At 38.8% G+C, this 26274-nt stretch overlaps 1 protein-coding gene across 17 annotated transcripts in view; it reads left to right on the top strand.

The window, feature by feature from the left end:
- The window catches only part of NRXN1 (neurexin 1), a 1201358-nt gene that overhangs the window by 575811 nt on the left and 599273 nt on the right, over positions 1-26274 (top strand). For all 17 annotated transcript variants that reach the window (XM_019497420.2, XM_019497419.2, XM_019497417.2 and 14 more), the window contains one exon: positions 25437-25559. In XM_019497420.2, the coding sequence (XP_019352965.1) occupies positions 25437-25559 (123 nt within the window). The remainder of the gene's footprint in view (positions 1-25436; positions 25560-26274) is intronic.

Raw genomic sequence — 26274 nt, 5'->3', positions numbered from 1 at the left:
GGGAACACCCTCCCCCCCATGCTGCTGTGGGATGCTCCATCTACCCCACCATCTCAGCATTCATGAGCTGCCTTGTACCTTGAGGTATGTAGAAAAAACATATAAAGCTGTGTCTATGTCTGAATCATCGAATCTCTCCAAATAGATTCAGAGGCTCCTGATTCGATTTGGAGAAATTAATGGGTCTCCTGATTTGATTCAGATTCAAAGATTTGGCTGCCAAATGTCCACCGAATCAAATTAGCCACCAAAGCTTCACACAGCCTTAATGTCCAGATGAACATGCACATGCAGTATGTGGTGCCACAGGCCCATCTGTGGCACTGCAAACTGCACAAGCTGTGCATGCAGGCATTCACTGCACTTCTAATTTGCAGTGGGGTGGGTTTTTTGACACCAGGAGATTTTGGTGTGAAAAAAATCCATGCTTGAAAAAAGCAGGGTATTGCATGTGGCAGCAGTATGACTGACTGAAACTGAAACATGGCCGACCAGAGCCACCCTCCAGGTGGTGGCCAGGCCCCACACACCAGATTTCCACCGCTGGAGTCCATGAAGCCCCCGGGACCCCAGGTAAGACTGCTAGGGCCAGCCCAGGTGCTGGCCTCAGCTTCCCCTACCCTACCCAGGGCAACTTACCACGCACCAGTGTGTGTATGCATAAGCATTCCCTATGGACAATTAGCAGTGGCACAACTATGTGTTGCTACTGTTTGTCCCTAGGGAAACACACATGTGAAATCAGGGGCTTTTCATGGCTAAGCAGGCAGTTGCTTCTGAGAGGATGCCCCGTAGTGCTCCAGAATCTGATCTATCATTTTAAAATTAAACTAATGTCTGAATTGTATTTTTGCAAAGACATCCTATGGAAATATTGAATGGTTATAAATGATGCACTGGTGTCTTCTTAATTCTTCAGTAGCTCTGTGAGATGTTTCATATCACATCTTTAGCAGGAAACTAGAGGTTAATTTGGAAGACTAAAAAATAAATGCCAGTATTGTTCATGATTCTGCTGCTTGTTAGAACATGCAAGAAAGAGGCAGTCTTACTGTGAAGATCTGAGGGTGTCCCCATTTTTTTCAGGCTTTTCACTACCTAATTTAGCTCACAAAGGCAACAAACCAGAAACAGAGCTGGGGAAATATCTGATTTTTAATTAAGGAGCCAAGCCTGAAGAGCCAGAAATATTTTTTAAAGACCTTTGAGCCACTTAAAAAGATTCCTGTTTTTCCAAGTATAGAGGACCATCTTAGTTTATGGATATGTCCAAGTGTGACTGATGGTGAGCCAAAACCAAGAAACCAGCACTGTCTAGCCAAGCATTCAAGAGCAATCTTCAAATATGTATGCAATCTCCTGTGTGTAGTGGTTTATTAAAACATTCTACTGTTTGGAATTAGAATTGAGGTAAAAGCCTGGAAAGAGACCTCAGCAGGTATCTCTGCTCCTTGCCCCATTAACTGGGCCTCTGAGAGTGAGTTCCACACATTACTGGCCGATATAAAATGCAACAAAAGATCAGTAACGTGCAGTTCTAAAGTAACACAGTGGAAACCCGAAGGGGTAAGCTATCTTAAAGCACAGAAACCTGTCTGGGACAACATATAGTGAAGTGTCAAATGCTATCCCTCTTCTCATTTGGGCTTGGGAAGGAGTGGGGAAGAGGTTCAGCCTTCAATCAGTCTGCTGTTTTAGAAAACCTAAAATATAAAGGGCACACACAAGTGAACAACAGCTAGAAGAAAGTGAGAGGCCTCCCAGCCCATTCCTGCATCCATCCCCCAGTTAAGTGGCAGCCACCCAGGAACCCTGGTATTTGTCTTCACTGGTATTTATAGAGACAATGAGACTGTCCTCATCTATGTGAGCCACCCACCAACATCTCAGATTCACAGAAGTGAGACTGACAGGCCCTGATCAGACTCTGGTAGCCCATGCAAAAACCATCCACAAAATGCATGTGTGGCTGCTTGCAGACATCCACATGATGCTCATATGGCTGCTTGCAGACATTAAAAACCCCCCAAAAACCAAAAATGCTCTTTACCAGAAGAAGCAATGAATTACTTCAGCCTGGCTCCACAGTGTCTGTATAGATTGGGTGCTTCAGCAGAGCTTTTGGGCACTTTTATCTAAAACTGATTCAATCAGCTATTGGATAAAAGGGCTAAAAAAAACCCACTAAAGCTTCCCATCATTGGGCAAGCTGCATCCAACTTAATGTACTGCTTCTTCTGGTCAAGCAGTGGGCTTGGCATAACCAAGTTTAAAATAAAGCACCAGTTTTGTTTGGATTTCTTTAATGTCTGGAAGCAGCCCTATCCCTAGGTTGCTTTGTACCACATTAAGTGGAGTCCTTTTAGGAACAGGTTTGTGGACCGTTGTCTCTCCTTCTGGGCTTCTCTCCACATTTGGACCATAGAAAGAAGGAAATTGGTACAGTGTTGCTGGTGAGCTGTGCCTGAGGCCTGCAGCATGTAGTTAAGTTGCTACAGGAAGGGGCAGGCATGAGCAGAAATAGGGTCAAGCTCATTTCTAAAAGATTAAGAGGGGAATCCAGGCTTGTGTTTACATTGTAGATAATCAGCAGATTCAGGCTTTAGGTCAACCTTAACTATCAGAAAGAGACATAGCCATGGTGACTCCTGCTCAATTCAGGCAATTGAAAGGATTCATTCCCCAAAGAAGGGCTGATTATGCAATGGAAATCCCTGCACAGTCCACAACAATAAATAATCTCATTTTTTAAAGGAACAATTGATTTAATCCTGCATCAAGATAACAGTTTTCCATAAACGGAAACAAAATTTCAGAAAAAAAAAATATTTTAAGAGAATCAAAATGAAAGTTTTTAGCTTGCTGGCTACTCACCATGTTAGGTTTTTGTTACTTTATTTCCAGCAGGCTACAATAGGCACTAGTAGTGGTAGTATTTTTTATTTACATCTTTGCTAAAATGATACAGAAGAATTAATAATAAAAGTGTATATAATAAATTACATGCTTCATGGTTATTGGTAAAAGCATACAATAAAATGACATTTGACTAATTTAAACAAAAATAAAATTGAATTTAATGTGAGGATGATGCATAAAAATAAATAAAATGAAGCAATATAAAATAGTAGAATAAAAAAATTAAAATAGGGGTTTTCATTTGCTTTGAGCTCTTTTTTTGTGAAATTAGCCCAAATATACCTATAGAGTATAGGACAGGGAGTCCTATAAAGTCGTTAGAGAGGACCCAAACTGTGCTGCTGGAGGTTGTGTTGTGTCTTTCCACCTCCCCAGCCAGGACACAGTCCCACCCCTTCCTAATTGAACTCAGCCCAGCCTTAGCTCCTTAGCTGCCTGTCAGGAAAACTCTTGTCAACTTTGCTTTCTCTCTGCTTTGAAATTAAAAAGAACTTTCTAGACTGTTGCCTTCAGTGCCATCATTTCATCTTTTTTTTTTCCCAGATGGAAAATTTTGATTTTACATAAGGGGTGTTTTCCATAAGAAATTAATTTGAATGGAGACCTCTGAACACACACCGGGAATTGGGAAAATGGAAGGTCTACCAAGATTGTACCAGGGATTGGGGCATTCTTAAAATGCCACGAGAGGTTGTCTTTTTGTCCCAGTTATATGGATGGGTCAAGCTCTGGCCAACAGTTGCTTCAAACCCCAATTATATAACTAGGGCAAAAATGATGACCTCCCATGGTAGTTTAAGAATTTGCCAATCCCTGGTACAACATGAGGCCTGGAAGAGGCCTTCAGATACACCAGTTCCTATCACAATTCATATCCAAATATCTTTGCACTGGACGTTACTCTGATTATGTGATCAACTTTTGCTCTACCTCTTTCCCTCCCTTGTCTATTCCCCACCTTCCTCTGTTTTCCCATCTCTTATTTCATCACACTCATCCCATCCCAACTCTTACCCTCCTGCACTTCTTACCCCATTTCCTACTTCCAGTGCCTACCACATTGTAGTCCTGATCTCTGGAAGTTACCAAATATCTTATAATACTTAATAATGTATCTGTGACTTTTTGAGCATTGTGGCTATACTTTGAGCCATTGAGACTATATTCTGCTGTAGTCACAACCAGTGCAGGCCTCCAGTAAATGCCCTGTTAATGAGGACATACTATCATAAGTCTTAATTATTATGAGGGGTGATAATAACTGAAAAATTAGGCTTTGAATATATAGCTATTTAAATTTATTTTAAATAGTTAAAACCACAAAATGTTGATCAAATACAGCAAAAGCTGTGTTAACCGGCACTTTAGTAGCCAGAAAACTCTATTAACCAGCATCTGAGCAATGCGGCAAAAGCGAAACCGGAAGTACCACTTCCAGGAGACTTGCCGTTTCACTGCTGTGAGCTGAGTTTTTCTTCGCCACTTTTTTGGCCCACAGCCCAGGGCAAAGCAGCCTGCATGGGAAAAAGCAGCCTGCGCAGGGCCCTCCTTCCTGTTCCCTGGCACACTGATGGTGCACATTTGATTAACCAGCATATTTGATTAACCGGCATCCCCCATTCCTGGGGGATGCTGGATAACAGAGCTTTTACTGTGCATGTATTTTTATCACCAGCACAGAAATATTTTTATCAGGTAACTATGTTATTTGACTTTCTCATTTTGATATTTTATTATTGGCCTGGTAATCTCAAAGACCCCTTTAATAGTAACTTTTATGAAGCCAGATACAGATAGCTTTACACATAACCAGATGCCATCTGACATTACAAGCAAGCTCTTTGGATATCAAAACCTCATCTTTGGTGTTACTGATTATTAAAGTATCATAGATAATATTTTTCATATGTGCCCAACCTAGAAAATTGCAAAGTAATCTCCTTCTATGGAAGAAATCCTTTTCTCTTTTACAAATGTGTAAAAATAACAATTGTATCTTTTTTATATTTATGTTGATATTTTCAAACAAAAGATTCAATAAGCACAAATTTTTAAGACAATCTAGCCCATAAAAATGTAGACTAATATCTGCTTGTTTGTTTTAATCAGCAGAAACATGAACAAACAATATTTTGATGTAAAGTAAAGGGTGGTTTTTCTTTTGCTTTGTTCTTACTTTTCTCTCATTCAGCGTTTTGAAAAGTGGGATCAATTAACTTCAGCAGGTTTCAGAGTTCATGGTTTTAGTGATCATCACAATTTCTTTTCGCGCTACAAAGCAGATGTTCCAATATAACTTTGTAGGAAGACCGAAGAACAATAATCTCTTCAATAGCATAGCGGTTGATCCTTTCCCAGGAAGACTATATCAAATAAGAAAACCCTGCAGTAAATTTGTTACCCTTCAACAAATAGCATGCAAAACGCAGGCAGTGTATGAAGGTTAATAATCAACCTTCACCCTAACACCACCTGTGAATTCCAGGTGGTTTTTACTTATGGGATTTCATATTATTTCTCATAAGTTATAGTAGGATAGAACCGAATAATGTAATATAAGATTTCTGTTCATGATTACTGTTACTGTCCCTGGGTTCATCCAAAGTGAAATGTTGATAAAATTTCCTTATTAACATCCATCACACATCTTGCAAGGTAACCAAGTAGTTACATCTTTATTTCCTAACTCTACTGTATAAATGTAGTACTTTGGGAAATCGCACTGTCAGATGGCCTTCTGCTCCCATGTTATGGTGTCCTCAGGTGGCTGGTCATTACTGTGCCACATTTCCGCCTACCTTACTTCATGAGCCTCAACTTTAACTGTTTTTCCCCATTTCAAACCAGGGGCGACGCATAGGTGGTGCACGCGGGTGCATGTGCACTCCCTGAGTGTGGCAGTGCATCCCCTACAAAAAGGTACCACTGACATTGTCAGTGGTATCTGCGGGCAGTCAGCAATCACCGCTGGCCACCACCACCATCGCTAGTGGCATCTGCAGGAGCTCCCACCTACTGTGAAAAAAAACACATGTGAAGAAATGAATTAGACATGCCATCACCATTATAGTAGTGAGGTATAAACCTTCTAATTGGAAGCTATAAAATATGGGCTGTGGCTATGCAGATGCAAGCTAGACACCAGAAGCATATATTTAACTGAATTCTCAAAAAAAGTGTGTTCATTCTTTTTTAACAGAAAATCAGAGTTGCTCAATAATTAATGACCAATAACCTATGAATTTGGTTGGTTTTAATGTGTACTGATTGTCATCAGCAGTTTCCAATTTTTTCAGATCTATTTATTTTTCAAAATTATTTACCAAACACTTCATGGTAACACTTTCTGGTTTGTAGTTTTTTCACAAAGGACTTGTGAACATTCACAAAACTGACACTGGCACAGAGATTGACACCAAGAAGTGCCTCCATTTTAAATGTATGTATTGCCCACATCTTTTTGTTTCCAAAGTTTACATGCATTAAACCCAGTTTCCGATGTATATGTTTATATGAATTCATATTCAGAAGATGAAGTCATCATTTTCAAACTTTGCTGCTATTTGCTTCAAATGATCTGTTTGCTAAACATTCCTGTTAGTAAATTCATTTGCTAGTATAAGAATACTGAAAGAAAATGTCTTAAAATTAATTTTCTTTTAAAAAAAATTTTTGGAAAAAAATTATAGCCATTTTTTTCAATGAAGTTATAAGAGGTTTTAGGATGATAGAGAGCAGAAATTTTTTTAAATTAATGCATGTTTTAGATACATTTTAGTAACTTACTATTTTAAAGGCAAGTGTTCATCCACTTTAGGAATAATAAAAAGAGAATTAAAATAAGGGGGGAACTGATGACAATAAGTTGTGTATCATAAGGGTAACAAAATATAATTCTCACAAGCCTGACTGGTGAGCATTGTACAAGGTCTGAACCTACATTAAATTTTGCTAAGTTTCCTCCTGTCTCTCTATTAATACGTTTTTTCGGGTAGCTCATTCTTGTACCTAACAAAGAAACAAAAAAACCTCCTGCTGACTTCAGTGGATTAGCCCCTGTATTTGTAATTCTTAAAATACTGATCTGCCTGGGTTATGCTGTTAACTGTGAAGAACTTAACTACCCATTAAATCAAAAAAAGGAAATTATAAGGTTTCTGCTGGAATCCATGGACCTGATTTTGATCTTTGTTATACCAGCAAATGTGAGATGTAAATTCATTGTAATCAAATGTCTTATTCCTGGGAATAATATGGTAAGTGAGATCAGAGTATGATCCAATGACAGTGCTGGTTTGTATTGAACCTTTGCAGATCAGACACACATATAAGACTTCGGCACAACTTTTTAATCCGAAGTAATCACAATAAATGGCCAGGTTCTATCCTCATTTACTAAAATGCTACCGCACTGAGGTCATGTGAGTGGGATGTGATGACTGATTTTTTCAGAACAATGTATGGTTTTTATATGGAGAATCCTGTTAGATAAATTTCCTAGGCAGCATTAGAAAATTTAATCTATGTGTATAAATGCCAGTAGAATTTGACCCTAAAAGTGATATACCCATGGAGGATATTCCATCTTATATATTAGTTCTGTATATGTGATTTTTTTTTTCCATTTTTAAAAAGGTAGGTCATTCTATCATAGCCTTGTTTGTCCAGAAGCCAGTCATTATTTCACAAGTTTGTCCTTGGGGAAAAACACTAGCAAGCATTTAGCTTGTTGCATATGCTAAAATGTTATTCTCCCTTAATACTGTGAAAATAAGAATGGTAACTCATTTTGCAATGTACTCTCTGAAGAGCTGCTAGTGTTAAAGAACTATGTCTTATATAAAGAGGCTTTTCTGTCCATTGCATTTTGCATTTGTGCCTATTAAAATGCATGAAACATCTATTACAACAATTTTAAGTGCTTGGCACCTTATTACCAGAATCTCATAACTATTTACCTATTATCTCTTCTTGAAAATGACCTTAATATAATGCAAACAGGTAGCTGTTAAAATTGCCACTGAAGCACAGTTCTTTTTTCTTGACATGCCAATAAGCTGATGTATAATCCCTTGCAGCCAATTTCTAGGTTTCAGTCCATCAGGCAACATGCTTCATGGAGGTATTATATTTTTAAGTGGAGACATCAAGATGTTGGTAAATGCTTTGTTTTCTAAGGTGCAGTCTTTTCAAAAAAGTGTGCAGAAAAATAATTGTCTTCTCCACCAGTGATAAGTGGCCTAGGCAGTAATGAAGGAACAAGATACAAGAAGACCAGAACATAAGATGAGAAAAGGTCATTAAAAATGAGGAAGTGATATATTCATTTCTCATGTTGTATTTCTTCCTAAGACTGAATTGGATTTCTCATGCATTGTAAATACTGAGACTTTGCAGCTACAAATGAAGTGCATACAGAATTGACATTCAATCCATTATTCAGTCACTTATAGTTCCTTTTGTATTTGAACCTTAAAACCCCCTTCCCAATAATACTAAGATCTATTTGGAAAAGAAAGAACAAATGGGTAAGTGAACAATTCCATCTTTCAACCAGCTATCATAAAATGTTTTTATATTTGTTCTGTGGAAACTAAGATTGATATAAATGAGGGGCATAATATGGTTACAACTGGCCCAAGAGTTTTAGTTTTAGTAAAATTTAAATAGCACAGTGGTGAGCACATGGACTAAAAACCTGGTCGACTATGTTTGTTACTATTAGTATACTTCAAACTATCCAAGAAGTGTATTATATAAGATTGCAATAACTTAAAAATATATATGTTGTCTCCCTGAGGTGGGAAAACGGAGGTACTATATATCAAAAGTATTAAAGGACTGAGATTTTTTGTATACTTCCAGACACTGAAATTGTGAAGATGAAAATAAAGCATTTAGGAAGTGAGATGATAAGCTAATTAGCAACATATGACAGCAGTGGTAACTGGAAGAGAACATAGTGTGGAGTTTTGACTTTCTGAGGTGACATTAGTCAAAGCAGGGAGGTGCTCGTGAAGAGGCAAGGAAGGGAATTTTTAGCAGAGAAGCTGACTTGCCTTTGCAAAAATAAAAATTATGTTGTCTGTGAATATCAAATGTAATTGTTAAAAAAGATAATGAATGGTGAAAGACCATTTCAAAGATCCATACGGTGTCAAAACTGATTCCATTCATCTATTCAGCATTCAGTTTAAAAATGTCATTCTGCCACTGCCTGTCTTAATTTTATGTAGACATAAAATACACAAAGCAACAGTCCGTCTGGGATCACTGTATGGAAAAGGTTCATTTCTGCATACTCCCTGCAAGCAAATGATACACCAGTCCTAATCTTAGAATGACATTTCCAAGACCATGCATGTGCATACTGAAAACGTAGAACAAATGGCCAAGTTTTGTGGAATGCGATAATTAACATTGCCTTCATTTTAATGTCATAAATGTTTGGGTGCTGAAAGAAGTGGGTCTTAGAACTCAAAACAATTTCACACAGAAAAGATCTAATTTGAAGAGCAGGGCCACAGAGTACAGTTCTTTGGACAGAAATTACTTGATGCTAATTTGAGGACATGCAGGAAATTGGTTTTAATACAAAGCTATAATTAAATATATCCAACAGTGGCATAACTAGGGTGGGGCAACTGGGGCAGCCTTCTCAGGTGCTCACCTGGGGGAAGAGGGGAGGGGAAAATGGCTGCTGCTGGAGCCTCACAATCACACCACCGACGGTGGCTTTAAACAGAAGTCGTGCCTGCTGCTGTACGTGGCAGCTGCCCTGGGTGCCCAACTGTGTTGTTATGCCTCTAATACCTAAAACTCCTCAAAAAAGAGATGCTCATGACAACTGATCATCATCATCTTTTCAACATGTTTTGTGAAAGAGTTTACAATTTGCTTTATTCTTTCTAAAATATGATTTACGCCAAAGTACTGCATATTTTTTAAGTTTAAAGGAAACTGTCTCGATAGAAGGGAAACATACCCAGATTAATCAGCTTCTGAAGTGATCCAGTGGAAAGGGTAAGAAACATTGCCCTCTAATGCCCCCTGTACATCCTACATTAACCTGTTAATCACAGCTTAATGTTCAACCAATTAATGGTGTGATAAAACTAGCAATAAGTTACAAAGTTATTTCATAAAAAAAGTGGACTAACTTTATAGCTTGCTCTAATCATGCCATTGGTAATTAATTAAATGTGTGGCCAAGTGCTCTCCTGTGGCTGGGAGCCCCATCAACTGAGAGGCTCTCAGTCCTGAGGGTGCTCCATGAGGCTCGCGGTGGTACCAGTGTTCCTGGTGCTGCCCCCACTGTGAGCCTCATTATCTGCAGGTCTGACAGTGGGTCTGACATTCTCCCTACTGCAAGCCCTGTGCCTCATGAGGCTTGCCACAGCATTCTCCTTGCTGTCCCCCATCAAGCCCTGCAGCCCACATCAGCTGTAGGAAATACTACCCCCTCAGTGAGCCCCAGCAGCTGCAGCACTCACTGCTGCAGGAGCTGGTGTGGGGGGAGCTCAAGATCATGATCCAGATCATGATCCCAGACTTCCCCTGCACTGGTGATAAGGTGCGATGGGATCTAATGTGCAATTCCACAACTGCACCTCCTGTCATGCACATGTAGCATGGCAGAAGATGCACTTCTGTGGTTCACACCTTAGTTCCCATTGCATTTTTACCTGCATCTGTAGAGGGGTCCTAAGGAACCTGCATCTAGTGAGCTTCATTTGAGAAGCAGTTAAGAAAGCTACTATATTAATAAATCTGAATTCATTATTTATAAGAATGTTATTAAAAGAGAATGGTGTTTAGACCTGCATATTCACTTAAAGCTGTCCTGGGCCATCCAGATCTGAAGGGGAAATCATCCATTCAGATATCCTCAACCTTTCACTCCCTGCTATACCAAAGGAAAGTTCGAGAATTGTTATGTCATGAAAACAAATAGATTCAACTTAACAATTTGTGCTACAAGCTGTGCAACTAGTATATGTATCTACCAGCTCAGAAACTAAAGATAGACTACAAAAAGGTGCTAATGACACTGTAGAAGGATCAAACTGAGGGTAAGATTGACACAATATAAATGTGTAAGATAAAGAAGATTAAAAACAAAAAACAAAATCCCTCACATTTATGTAAGTTTTTTTTAGAGCTAATTTTCAGCCATGAAGCTCAAGAAGCCTAGGCTTTGTAGGTCCTTGTTCATGTAAGTCAGAGAAAGAGGGCCTGATCCTGTATCCCTCAATGTCAATTGGAGCTTTGGATTAGCAAAGAAAGGATCAGCCCCTTCATACTCATTTACTTGTAAGCATTCAAAATCTTTAATGTACAAATGTAAGGATTCTACTCTGATTCTTTGTGTATGTGGAAGCCTTGAAGAATAAGCAGTTGTATTGCATTAGATATTTCTTGATCCAAAATTCAATAAAAATATTCTAAAAGTGCATAAATAATAAAAAAATACCAGTCTTCAAACAATATCTCTACACCTTTTAACTAGATATAATTTTGTAATTCATTATTTTAAAGAACAAACAAAGAAACATAAAAGTCCATTCCCGAGCATAAACTTCAAGAAGATTCAGTTGGTTGCACATTTTAATCAGGTATCTTTTGGGATGAAGACGCCTATAAATTAGGGGTTTATTTTCTTAAAATAAAGTCACAGTCCAAATTATTGTTTCCTTTCTGTACTAACAGCAGTTTTCTCAATCTGCTTATTCTTAAACTCAGTGTTGAAGATGTTATGGCAAAAAGGAAGTATTTAAATATGTGTTTTTATTCCTTTTGTTTGTGTTCATTATTACTTAATTATATATATTATGGTATTTATAGAAAGGTAAATAATGCATAAGCAGTAATATTTTTCACTGTCCGGTAGTTGTCTGCATTTAGAAATGTTTTCTTTATTTGGAATTATAACAGTCTTGGTTAGACATAAATGGGCACAGTCAATATCAAAGCCATGAAGACTAAACATTTTGTCAAAATATTACATTGGGATCTAATTCTTTACAGTTTCTAGTTACACTTTAACCAAACTATAATAGATGTTCTGATTGTCTTTCAAAAGTATATGCAAAGTTCCATACCAAGATGTAGGCTTACCAGCTTGTCAACCTTGGCAGCAGAAATCAACATGGCTTTTGACATGTTTTCTTTAGTGTGAGTTTGACCAGAAAAAAGAGAAGAATGACTGATAGGATGACAGGCAGTGCAGGTTTTGCAGACACTTAAAGGATGTCTCCATCATCATGATATGTTTTCAGCCCACCTTCTGTAACAAAGAAAGTAGCATGTGTCTGCTTTAGATATATATACATATATTCAATCCCTGTTATCTAAGCACTTCATAAATTTTAATTTATTTATAATCAGAAAACCTGACCTATTTTTTATCCCGCTCATACTGATGAGGAATTGAGAACAAAATCTAGAAAAGTATTCAAGTACCTAGGTTGCCCATACACAGGCTGAGAGGTGCGGGGAGAAGATTAATTAGAGCGGTTTCCAGGTAGCCACGTTAAAATGCTGCAGCATCATGTGTATGAAACCCCCCTGCATTTAAAAATGGCCACAGGACACGTTATTCACTGAGGTTTAGTTCAAGCACTTTGTGGCCATTTTTAAAAACATAAGGACTTAATACACATGAAGCTGCAGCAATGTTGCAGCCTTCTAATTAGAACATGGAGCAGACTCGATTAATCAAGTCTGCTCTAATTCGTATTAATTAGAACGTGTTGGAGCACATGTATAGGCAGCCCTAAATTTCTACTGAAGTCTGAGCCAAGAAGACCAAGGTCCAAATCCTTAAAAATATTTAGACTCATCAATCCCACTGAAACAAATGAATGCTAGGAACATAGACTGGAATTAGATGCCTAAGTACTTTTCTGGATTTAGCCGTTTGGCTGTGACTTGCCCAAGATGAGGCATGACGTCTGTTGATTTAATATGGACTTCTCCCAGATTCTCCCAAGTTTAAGCATCATGTCCTAACAACTGAACCAGGACAAAAGAGAAGCTAGAACTTATATGAGAGTTGTTCTCTTGAGTTGAGAAGACAAAAGGATTACTCTTGAATGTGATGAATTTCAGGTCTTTGGGAAGGACTTTGAGGACATATTACAGGGAAAGGAGAGGGCATTATATAGGGAAAGGCATTGTCTAGGGGAAGAAGCTGTCAAGTGAACTACCTTCCATTTAATCAGAAGCTAGTAGGATTTCCACTAAGGTCCCTCTGTCTTATTTCAGCTGCAATGTGGCAGTGCTGGGCGAGAATGTATTTGACCTGAAAAAAAATGCAAACAAATAAGCATTTGTAAGCTTTCAGCTAATATGAACATTTTATGAAAACAAGGAGCAAAATTCTAGTCCCATTAACATAATTCGCAAAACTCCTAGTGGAACCAGAATTTTTTCTAACAGGGCTTTTTCCTCCCTGTGTTAAATATGTTTTGTGAGGAGGTTTTCAACAACAATGTGTTTCCATAAAAATCAGCATTTTCCATAGGAAAAATTAAATTTTGTTGATTTTTGTTTTTATTTTTTTTTTAGTTTTCCTTTGGGAAAACAAAAGTACATTGTTTCAAGATTGGTTAGTTCTAATCAAATCATTTCAGTTCATCTAACCAAGTCAATTTTTTTTCTGCCACCTTAGTTTTACGTTAGTCTGACCATCTGAGCTGCTGCAACAGTTCACAGGAGAGCAGTTAATGGTCCTCCAGCTCCTGAATATACTTCCCCCAATGCAGAGCAGTACGTCAAGAAGCTGGAGAACCATAGTAGCAGTTTGAGATATCCAAACAACTGCTCACATAAGGCTCCACTGCAGTTCAGGTGTTGCAGTTCAATATAAAAAACAAACTGAAAGAAACATTTTAATTGGAAAATGTTGAAACATCTTATTTTGATTCAACTATGTTGAAATCAAATATTATAATGTATCCAAATCAAATATTACTGAAATTTTTTTATTCTACTAAATTCAGGAGTTTTGTTTGTTTGTTTTTACATTTTATGAAGATTTGGGACAAAAGGAGGCAGACCCAAAAATAGAAAACCTGTTTTCAATCATCTCTGTTATTTAAGATGATTTAAAATAGAACAAATGACCAAATGCCCAGTCTCGGCTAATATAAATTCTAGAGACATAAATAGTGATTACATTTAAATAGAGGCTTGTAACACATAGCTTGGAGAGCTCTGCAAAAGCATTGCCAAAGCTGCCTATTTAATTGGGAAAGATTGGGGCTGGACCCAATGATTTGTAAGGTCCATTCCAGCCCCTAACATCTATAACACAATGAATGACTTTTACTATATGCTTTATATTAGTACCTAGAGGCCCCTACCAAGATTGGGATCGTATTCATAGATTCATAGATGTTAGGGTCGGAAGGGACCTCAATAGATCATCAAGTCCGACCCCCTGCATAAGCAGGAAAGAGTGCTGGGTCTAAATGACCCCAGCTAGATACTCGTCTAACCTCCTCTTGAAGACCCCCAGGGTAGGGGAGAGCACCACCTCCCTTGGGAGCCCGTTCCAGACCTTGGCCACTCGAACTGTGAAGAAGTTCTTCCTAATGTCCAGTCTAAATCTGCTCTCTGCTAGCTTGTGGCCATTGTTTCTTGTAACCCCCAGGGGCGCCTTGGTGAATAAATCCTCACCAATTCCCTTCTGTGCCCCCGTGATGAACTTATAGGCAGCCACAAGGTCGCCTCTCAACCTTCTCTTGCGGAGGCTGAAAAGGTCCAGTTTCTCTAGTCTCTCCTCGTAGGGCTTGGTCTGCAGGCCCTTGACCATACGAGTTGCCCTTCGCTGTACCCTCTCCAGGTTATCCGCATCCTTCTTGAAGTGTGGCGCCCAGAATTGCACGCAGTACTCCAACTGCGGTCTGACCAACGCCCGATAGAGGGGAAGTATCACCTCCCTGGACCTATTTGTCATGCATCTGCTGATGCACGATAAAGTGCCATTGGCTTTTCTGATGGCTTCGTCACACTGCCGGCTCATGTTCAACTTGGAGTCCACTAGGACTCCAAGATCCCTTTCCACCTCCGTGCCACCCAGCAGGTCATTCCCTAAGCTGTAGGTGTGCTGGACATTTTTCCTCCCTACGTGCAGCACTTTGCATTTCTCCTTGTTGAACTGCATCCTGTTGTTTTCTGCCCACTTGTCCAGCCTATCCAGGTCTGCCTGCAGCTGTTCCCTGCCCTCCGGCGTGTCCACTTCTCCCCATAGCTTTGTGTCATCTGCAAACTTGGACAGAGTACATTTCACTCCCATGTCCAAGTCGCTGATGAAGACATTAAAGAGTATCGGTCCAAGGACCGAACCCTGCGGGACCCCACTGCCCACACCCTTCCAGGTCGAGACCGACCCATCTACCACGACTCTTTGGGTGCGACCCTCTAGCCAATTCGCCACCCACCGGACTGTGCAGTCATCCACATCACAGCCTCTTAATTTGTTCACCAGTATGGGGTGGGATACCGTATCGAAGGCCTTCCTGAAGTCCAGGTATACGACATCCACCCCTCCTCCTGTGTCCAGGCGTTTCGTAACCTGGTCATAGAAAGAGACTAGGTTGGTCAGGCACGATCTGCCCGCCACAAACCCATGCTGGTTTCCCCTCAGCATAATTTGTCCTGCCGGGCTCTCACATTATAGGTAAGTGGGGCGGAGGGACCCGACGCAGCTGAGCCGGATCCGGAGGGGAAGCCTGCTATAATGCGTGTGTGTGTATGCATGCGTGTATGTGTGCAAGTGAAAAAAACAACAATTATTTTCTTTGTCTCAAATAACAAGTTTTTAGTTTGTTTTGGTACAGTGGGACAGAACTAAATGCTAGGAGCTTGAGGCAAAGTGAATATTTTATTTTTACAAACTTTTCAAATAGCTTGTTAAAAACCCACATTCCTTGGCTTCTTTAGCAGAAGTTAGATCTGGGAGAACAAAGTTAGGGCCAGATCCTGTTTCATTTTTTGGGTGTCTGTGATCCTATTCCACCTTGCTTTGGTATCTGAAATAAATAATGTATCTGCTCCTGTAATGCATTTTCATCTTCACTTCAAGGCTAAGTTGCAAAAAACACTGAGGACGCATCTGTTTCTTGCATGAATGTTTTTTTCATGGATTTAATTACAGTGGCATTGAACCTAAATGGCTAGATGCCACTTAGGCCACATCCAGAAGAGCATGACCATGTGGCACCACAGACCCACAGGAAAAAAAAAATGGGACAGTGCATGTGGGGACACAGTGCTCCAGCTCCATCTGCCAGCTAGGCTCCAAGTGACAGGAACCCCAGGATATCCCCAGGACCCCACCCAGTGTTGGCCCCAGCCTCCCCTACCCCACTCAGGGTAACTTCTGTGCACCAGAGGGTGGCATAGGCATTCCTGGTGACAAGCTTGTGCTGCTGCTCGTTGTCCCCGAGGAATCAAACATCCATGCTTGTGTGGATGTGGCCTTAGGATCAACCTTCCGACCACCTCAAGCCCATGCCACTGACCATCTACCCTGAAAACCCCTCAGCTTGACCCTGGCAGTAATCCAGCCTGATCCTCAAAATTGAGCTGAATTTCAGGGCCTGAGGTCAAACCTGCCTCCTAGCCTGCCCCTCCCTAGTATGTACTAAAGAATTCAATCAACCTCTGCAGGCTGAAAGTAGGGGAAGTCTGTTAGTAATAATCCCCAGACTTCCTGTCTTGCAAACATTTTCTACCCGTCTTCCTGTCTCAGTTTTCCTAAGAGCCAAACAAGTCTGGCTTAATTGGTTTAGGCTTGCTTAGACATGATCCTAAATATTAGTGTACACCCCGCCCCCAAAGTACTTAAAAAGACCAATTTTAGAATAGCTCATAACAAATCCCTGACCAAAAGAAAGGGGATCTTTTGGCATAGATCAGTACAGGTCACTCGCTCTTTAGCTGATATAGCTTTATGATATGACTTCATTTGTGACATTAGTCGCTTAGAAAATCAATGTGATAGCTCAAAAAGAAAAGTTGTGGATACATGAAGCAGCAGGAAGAGACATAGGAGAAGATGCAAATGAACCCCGAGGGAAGCACAACAGACAGTAGGCATGGATTAGAAGAGCATAAAAGGGTAATAATAAGATGGCACTAATACATAAAAAGGTTTTCTGTAATTTGGACTCCAATTTTCTTGTTATGTTTATGATTGTGATGCCCAAACTTCAGCATTGTAATCTTCATTTGGAAATGCTAGTTGCAGACTGACATGACTCCACTGAACTAATGGAATTGGACCCGACTGAAACTAAAGTGTCGGAGTGTAGAGAGAGCTACAATTTTCTGTGGAAAAAAAACATAATTTGAAGATGAGAGAGAGAGTCCATCTTTAAAATACAAATAATTTTATCTTTACAGTCCTGACAAATGGGACAAAAGGTTTTAGATGCAATGTTATCTGTAAGTGAATTTGCTTTCAAGTCTGATGTGTTTTTTAAGCTTCTTTTATTATAAAAGTACCTCTTTAAGCTATTTTTGAAGCTATCCAAAGGCATTATTTTATATTATAAGCTAGGGCACTAGTTGGGCTATCAGATTTGTGCAGAAAAATCCTTACAGGATAACACTGACATTATTGGGCTTCCATCTGGGCTCTGAGGGCCTTCACATGTAGATCTGTATGTTAAATCAGGGCTTATGAAGCAAAATCTTCCTTTATAAACTCAGGCAGAGCTGACAGCAGTGAGAGCCATTGTATCATTATTATGGAGAATGTGGCTCCCTGTAAGTCTGCCAAATCTTATCTAAACCATGTTGGTGAAGGGAAGAAGGAATTGCCTACTTCTTTGGTAAAAAAAGAAAAAAAAAGTTTGTAAAATTCCAGTTAATCAATGATATTTGTTTCTTCCTTCTTGCAGCCAAACCCAAGTTTCATATGCAAAGCCAAAGTCACTGACTTCCTGCATTGGCCTATGAGGGTTGAACAGAAAGGTCTCACTCTATAGTCCACACTGAGAGCCACTGTAGAAGCCTCAATCTTGTCCCAGCAGCAATTCTGTCCCCCTCCTGCTATGTTCCCTGCTAGCAAGCCCCTAGAGAGTCTCTGTGACTAATTGCACAGGATAATTTAAATGGTTTATTAGCACAGATATATTTGGGGCAGGGTGTTAAATGACATCGGAAGCAGCTTAGGTCAAAATGTGGGTTAAAGAAAAATTTAGTTGGGCAAATGACTGCTGAATAAAAAAGTCGGGAGGGTCTTAATAGTCATTGGTGCTATTGGCCACCCAGATATGTGCCAGTGCACAAGAAATAAGTGACAGTAACTCAGAAGCCAGTCCAGTTCCTCTTTCTATTCCAAGTACCATGTCAAAAAGAAACAAACCGTAAATGGAGCTATATTTCAAAATGTTTCTGATTTGAAAAAAATTGTCCCCAAGTTGTAAAATGGTATGAGCACCTGTCTCCAATAGCTCAGGCCAAATCCTGAAGCTCTGACCATGGTGACAGGAGTACAAACAGTAACCCCAAAAAGCAATGCAATCTTACTTCACAAATGAGGTCAACTCACCCTGTTTCAATCCCTTCTCCAGCACTGACCATGGACTATGTAGAGAAGTATTCAAATGGACAGAAAGATCTGCACAGAGTCACAGAACAAATCACACAATTTTTGTACCTGACCTGAGGCAGAAAGATAGGACCGGGGGGGGTGGGAGGAGGTGCTGTACAAAGAAGGATGGTTTAACTCAGCTCAGTGCTAAGTTATGTAATGTTAGATGTTGCTGCTTCCAGGAAGAGGGAGGTAAAAGCATGCATGATCTTCATTACGTGGGCTCTTGTCACAGCTGAAAACAGTTCACACTGACAAAGAAGGGAATTCATGTTAATTAAGGATTAACGTGCACACAAGAAGCAGTTATCAGCTGGCTATAATAACACTGGGTAAAATTCTGAAGTTATGGCTTTTTATTCGGTCCTGATACAAGTCAACTTCACATTGATGTCAGTGAGGGCTTTTGTCTCTGAGGGCAATATTACTTCACAGGGGCTGCTTAGATGAGGAAGTGCTGGAGGATTGGGTTCTTATCATCAGAACTCAACTTATATCCTTTCTGGTTTGTTTGGGTTTTTTTGGTTCACAAACAGGAGATAAGCGAGCATTTAAATTAAAGAGATTTTGGTTTGCACAGATGTAGGTGGAGAAAGAGACTTTTGAGTTAAATAAATATATGAATGTATAGAAAACAAGTGCTTTTGCATGGTGTTTTCACTAAATATCTACTAGATGGGTAAAGTAATTTTCAAATACTTAAACTGTCATTTCCATGATATATTAGGTGGTTCTTAATGTGAAAATATCTATTGATTATATATGGTCTTTCTCTAGATAAAAAAGCGAGTTTGTACGGTATTGTTCTCAGAAGCAGGCAGGCATGAGTTATGCATACTCTTGCAAATAAGTGCTAATACATATTCTAAGAGTTGTTATTTTAGATATTTTTTTTAAATAGTAATACTTTATTATTATTATTATTTCCATGTATTCCACAAATTCTTTCAGCCTCAATAATCCAGTCATAAATGTTTTGGATGAAGATAAATCTATAATGAATGCATTTGAAATACCACTTAAAATTATATAAAATACTTTATATAGGTCATCTGTATGAGGCAGTATGTAAAACCATGTCATACCTTTTTAATATTTTAGAACTTCCAGTAGTCTAATATTTTTAACTTTCCAGGACAATGTTTAATTGCAAAGCTGGGTAGATGGTTTCTATTCTTAGTCATGATTGATGATAAGATATCAGATAATTAAAATGGTGTTTTGCTTCAAGAGGTGTGCCATAAAAAATAATGATATCTTCTTTCTGTATTGGATTACCCAATGACAACTCTGTCAGTCATGTAAATTGTCATGGCTCCACAGAGATTGTGAAGTAACAGCTAAATCCACTGAGTTTCTGCCTGTCTACATGCATTCAGAATAATACATTATTTATTTGGTACTTTCTCCTGCAGATGCAGACTTCATCAAATTTTGATACTCTTGTTTAGTTTTTCCTTATTCAGAAAATAAGCAGAATTAGGTTGCAGGATTTTTATTGTTACTTGGGAAGAGTACAACTGAATTTCTTATTCCAAGCTAACAGAATTTATTGCACCCGTAGTTAAAAGAATAATCTTTCTTACAAACTGAGCACACTTGATTAGGGGCTCAGTGAACAACAATAAATAGGCATCCCCACAAATTACAAAATAACTTTCCTAAAAATATGTTGTTCCCTGTCTGGGGGAGAATATTTGCATGTCCAAAGTATCCAGACTATAATAATTTTTCAGGAGAAATTTTGCATTTGGTCATTTGGAGGGAGGAAAGAAGTATGTATTACACACATAATATACACACATAAATATTCATGAAGGCACACATATTTCAATTATACCTTCAGGTGTACAAATTTAGCTTTCATCAAAATCAAGTAATTGTTTTCATCGATAGCCCTTTACTTCCTACTAATGACAAAATTACAGAATTTGCTAGTTCAATAGGAACAAAGACCAAGTAATGAATGAAGATGTACACAAATGAGTAATGCACTATAGAATACAGAGATATCAAGCATAAGCAGCAATATACAGATGTTACAGCAATCTATATTAAAGCAGCTGAATATCTAGGACTATTTCCCTAAAGGACTGCAACAATTCTGAGTTAAGCAAAAACTTTGCTTCCTTCACAAGATAAACTTTAGACAAGGTTAGCAGATGTTAAGGATGAATTTGGCCCAATATGACTAATAGCAAAATAACAATAGAGAAGTTATGATTTAGTTCTATGTCTATAAGCCATATCTGTTTTCAGTTTTTACAAGGCAGCTATATGGGGTGAATTTCACTTTGATGTGGATGGAAACAAGTTATCGTACAACACAGAGAACGTGCAGTGTATTCTTTGCACACGTGATAACTGCTCTGCACAGGCTCCACATAAACTAGTATAGATGATAGGGCTGTGCAAAGCTTTGGCCCATGATTCGATTCAACAGAGATTTGGCCTGATTCAGTGGCTGAATCTCTGAATCCTCAGTGGACCCTTTAATCTCTCTGAATTGAATTAGAACCCTCTGAATCAATTCTGAGAGATTTGGAAAGATATGGCGATTCAGACATAGACACAGCTTTAAATGTTTTTTCTACATACCTCTAGGTAGCAGGCGGCTCGTGAATGCTGAGATAGTGGGGTGCATGGACTGTCCCGTAGGAATGTGGGTGGCTCCCCAGAGTGCTTGGCAGCAGACCCAGAGGTAGACCAGAAGCACTTCCAGTCCACTTCTGGGTTTGCCGGGGAGTATGCTGCCCCCCCCCCCCCACACACACACACACACACCCTGGCTCTGGTCCACTTCCGGGTTCACCACCAAGCACGTGGAGGGCCCCCACCCACACTCCTGTGGGATGATCCATCTGTCCCAGCATCAAAGCATTCACAAGCCACGCTGGTATCTCAAGGTATGTAGAAAAAACATTTAAAGCTGTGGCTGTGGCTGAATCACTGATTCTCCAAATCAGTATCGAATCTTCAGATTCAGATTTGGCTGAATTGAATCAGGGACTGTGATCCAAATAAATGTATTGAATCACTGTCCCTGATTTGGGCCGAATCTGAATCAAATAGGGCCCACTTTGCATGCCTCTAATAGATGATTTTTTTGTGTGGACCTGAACAGTGGTGTGGATTCCCATCTGTACAAGAATCTAGAACTCATAATGTTGCTTAAAAGGGAGGGCCTACAGGTCCTACAGCAGTATATAGCTTTGAATAACATCCTGGATCAGTATCATCTGGGAGTCCTGCATCTTGTTATTGGGCTGATTTGGATTTTATCCCCTTAACCTCACAATCCTCCATTTATACAGTGCCTAATGTTTAATCTTTCAGTGGGTTTCCTGGAGTTCATCTAATGCCAGATCTTTGACTTAGTTATATCAGTAGGAATTCTAAGTAACTTCATGGAAGCCACAGAGCCAGATTTATTTTAGATTTATACTGTAATAAAGAACAGAAAGTGGTCTGTAGTAGTTCTGTAGGCACCTCTCTATATTATCTTCTTCAGATGATTAACATTCCAGATAACAGGTACATGAGGTAATAATGTAGCTGTTTTAAAACATAAGATTTCATGAATAAAGTTCCTTCAGGGAAGAAATGAAGGCCCAGGTATCCCTACCCACTAACTGGAGGTTGCAATCCCATTGATCTAAACTCCATGGATATAAAATGAACTTCACTGGGCTTTGAATAAGGTCCTACTTGCTTGTCACAAAGCCTTTATGTAATGAAACTTTTGAGAAGAGACATTTAGTCTAAAATATATCTAGTAAAAATTATTCCTCTTAGATTCTAGTCATAAATTACTTGGAACTTTTGTCTTAAATCTCTGTAATATTGTAGTCACTCAAACTGCTAGGGATTTACAATCAACCAAGCAAATTATAACTGGTGCAATCCCCACAGGCATGATAGATGCTAATTCTAAGTTTAAAGACATTGCCATCATTAAAAAAACATGGGGTTATTTTAAAGAATAGTAAATTTGGTCTTCAAATGCACTAATGACTGATTTTTTTAAGGTCTGGATTGCTGATACTAATCATTTCAGTGATCTTTTCTTCTAATAACCTAGTGTTTAGGGCAGACACTCAGGATGTAGGAAATGTGGTTTCAGTGACTCCCTTTACTTCAGTGGGATTTCAACCAATATCTCCACCATTTCCCATAAATGCCCTAACCACTATTTTAGATGGAAATCTAAGGCAAGGTGCTCTCTGTCTGTATTGTTGAGGTTGTTGAGGATCATTTAAATAAATTCCTTGAATATGCTTTGAGCAAAATGGAGAGAATGCTTCTACAAGCATGAATGCCTGTTCCAGTGAATGTTTATAAAGTTCTGTTCTGCATAGCAGGGGAGACTAATCATTCTATCCAAGGAAATCCTTAAAACTGATAGTTAGGACGCACCCCTCTGGAAGGTGATGGCAGCTCAGATACCTTTAGAGTGAGAAAGATGTTAAAACCATGTCTTTCGTATCCCAAGAAAGTGCTCTAATCACTGGGCAAATGGATAAAGGGAGACAAGTGATTTTGACAATCTACTAAGTAAATCAAATGAAATGAGTAAGAAATGAACAAAAATAAAATGGCTTGTTTGGGGTCAAATGAAACATTTGCCACAAAATGCTTTTTTCTTTATTTTGATGAGAAACAAAATCCAAATTGTTTTTCTCTCATACCTCTTTCTCTCTCCCCCACCTCCTAAAATTTGTTGAAAACGAAAACCAGTCCTACTATATGGGATCTCTTTGGTCATGACTGTAGCTTCAGTTTAATATGTTTCTGAGCATTCAACAGACTCTCAAAAGCATTAGGCATTCAAGTAAGTTTTGAAGGGTTCTAATCCAGGCAAAAGTGTTCGGTTACTTATCAAGAAGGTAGTAAAGCGACCAAGTATTTGGATAGCTTTCAGCATTCCTTTTGGGAGAGGTTCATGGCTTGCTCTAAATCTGCATATGTAAAAAAAAATTACACATTTTTTCAGACTAGTAATAATTAACTCACCTTATATTTAAAATAAATTTTAAAATACCTGGTTTTGATTTATACAAAAAATTCTGTGTACTAAGTAAGAAATCCACAATGCAATTCATCTATCAGGATTAGACAAAGAAGCCCTGTTTACTAAGCCTGATTTTCAACTGCAAGTGGTTTTGGAATAACTTTCTAAACAACCAGGCTTTGCTCTGGTACGCTAGCCAGGAATGTGACTATGTGACATGATCTAATCTGATGCACATATAGGGCTCATCTACACACAATGCTACATCACCATTGTGACATACTACAGCGATGTAGTGCGTATATATGACCAGCAGCTACTTCACTGTAGTTGCGCGCTGCCTCATTATAGCATGCCGCTATGGCAAAGCAGCAGCCAAAAATAACTGTACTCCTGGCATACGGCATAGTACAGACTGCTAGTATTGCCATACTTTAGTACTTCCAGATGGCGCAGTAGCAACCTTGCCATACAGGCATGTGTAGATGTGCCCATAGATGCACAATTTGTGGAGACTGAGGACAGACAGGAAACATTTATCTCACTCATACTTGCTTTTGTAGATTCAGCCATATTTAATCGCTTTAATCGCTTTAATAAAGTTTTTTAGTATTCACTTTAATCGCTTTAATAAAGTTTTTTAGTATGACTACTCTTGCTGTTTCAAAGATATTTGAACATTCATAAAAGATCCATGGAACTCTGATCTTATTTACAATTCCTGCATTAAACCACCATTCACTCCACCTGTAATAGCTTCCTAGACAGTTTCCATAATTATTTAATTCTTGAAGCTTTTTCTTCAGTATTCATTATCTGTTGTTCTCAGTGGAGGCAAATGCATTATGGCAGACCATGCACCACATATGCACATAATGCACAATGATTTCTGTAATGTAAAACTTCTTAATGTTTTCCCCAAATTGTCAAATATGTAATAGTGGGTGTATCTACACATCACCTTATGTCACTGTAGCAATGTGCTACATCACTATTTGATACACTATGGCAATGTAGTGGTCATGTGAGTCTACACATGATTGATTTGCAGCTATTTTATCATAGTGGTGTACTCCCCCATTTTAACATCCTGCTACAGCAAAGCAGTGGTGAAAACTAACTGTGCACATGGCACAGTACGGTGGTTACTGCACCATGCTTTAGTACTTCCTTTTGAAAGTATTAAGCACAACACCATAACACAGTACTAAAGCACAACCATAACAATGTTGCCATAGGGTGATGTGTAGACACACCCATTCTGTATCCAGATAGCAGATTATATAGAACATCCCAGAAAAGGAAAGGGTACACTTTTGGAACCAGTGTTGAGTAATGAATAAAGTTGTCTAATTAAGGGAAGTTAATCAAGGAAGGATTAACTAGTAATGTTTCCAAAGGTCTGAAACAAGCCTGATATAACTTGATCAATCAATCTGACTAAATATTTAATCCAAAGAATATTGTCTGTGCCTTTTCCTTAGGTTATGTTTATTAATAGACAATAATCCATAGTTGCAAACCCAGTTTATGTGAAAACTGATTCTTCCCCCAGTAATCTCACTGACTTCAAAGGCCTACTTACTCATGCATGCATGGCCCTGCAGATCTGAGTTGCTATCAATATGTACAGCCTTTAAACTATATAACCAAAAGGTATTGACTGTGCCTGTTTATGACAGCCTAGTTCATTCAATTTGCCTTTTTAAAATACATGCTAGAAATGTCTTAGCATGATGTTCCTATATTTTGTATAATTTTCCTGTCACTTTTTTCTTGCTTGTTATGACTTTCTGTGAATTTTAACACTGGTCCAGCCAGTCTCTTTCTTTCTCTCTGTAAGGTTCACATGTTGACTGATTTAAAGATTCCATAATGACTGTTTGGCATATCCTACAGGCAAAGGTCCAGAAACCCTTTTTGCTGGCTATAACCTCAATGATAATGAGTGGCACACGGTGCGTGTGGTTCGTCGAGGAAAAAGTTTAAAGTTAATGGTGGATGACCAGCAAGCTATGACAGGTAGTGTGCATTATAACTTCATATGCCTGGGGAAAGGGAGGGAATAGAAAATAAATGGCAGAAATGAAGGGTTCAACTGGAGTGTTTTCACTAACATTGGATATGATCGAAAATGTGTGACCACTACAAGATACAACAAACACATCACAATTCACTTTGGTTTTACTCTTAGTGTTACATTGATCTCCCTATGAAGTTTATATAAATCTTTCCGTTGACTTCAGTGTGTTCCCCCAGGGGGAAGGGGAAAGTCGTCACTTGTGAGAAAGCAAGCAAAATATCTTCTATACCACATATAACCAGTTTCATCTGTTTTTAAAAGCTAGACCATCTTCAAAAACTGTTTAAGAGTGTAGGATATAATATGTTTTTCTAAACTATAATCATATGATTCCTGACCCAAGTAAATATGTATTAGGCAACAGTATGCATTGTAATACATTGTAACAAAACAGCATAAACATTGAGTTGCTACAAACAAGAAACTCTTTAGTGCCAACAAAACAGTGTTTTATGAAGGATTAGAAAGGATTTTTTTTTATTAAATCTAATTCATGCTAAAGTTAAAATCCAGTTCTTCACATAAGCTGCCATTAAGAACAGGCCCAGGCATTTTCCCTGATGCTTGCACAAATTTTAATTATTCTGTTTGGATAACTTAATATTTTCCCTGATGTTCCAATGGTATTAGGTTGTCTTAAATTCTTGTCCCAAA

The sequence above is a fragment of the Alligator mississippiensis genome, chromosome 1 (assembly GCF_030867095.1).
Source record: "Alligator mississippiensis isolate rAllMis1 chromosome 1, rAllMis1, whole genome shotgun sequence".
Lineage (NCBI taxonomy): Eukaryota > Metazoa > Chordata > Crocodylia > Alligatoridae > Alligator > Alligator mississippiensis.
Note: the sequence above shows the minus strand (reverse complement) of the source record. Positions and strands in the feature narration are given on the sequence as shown.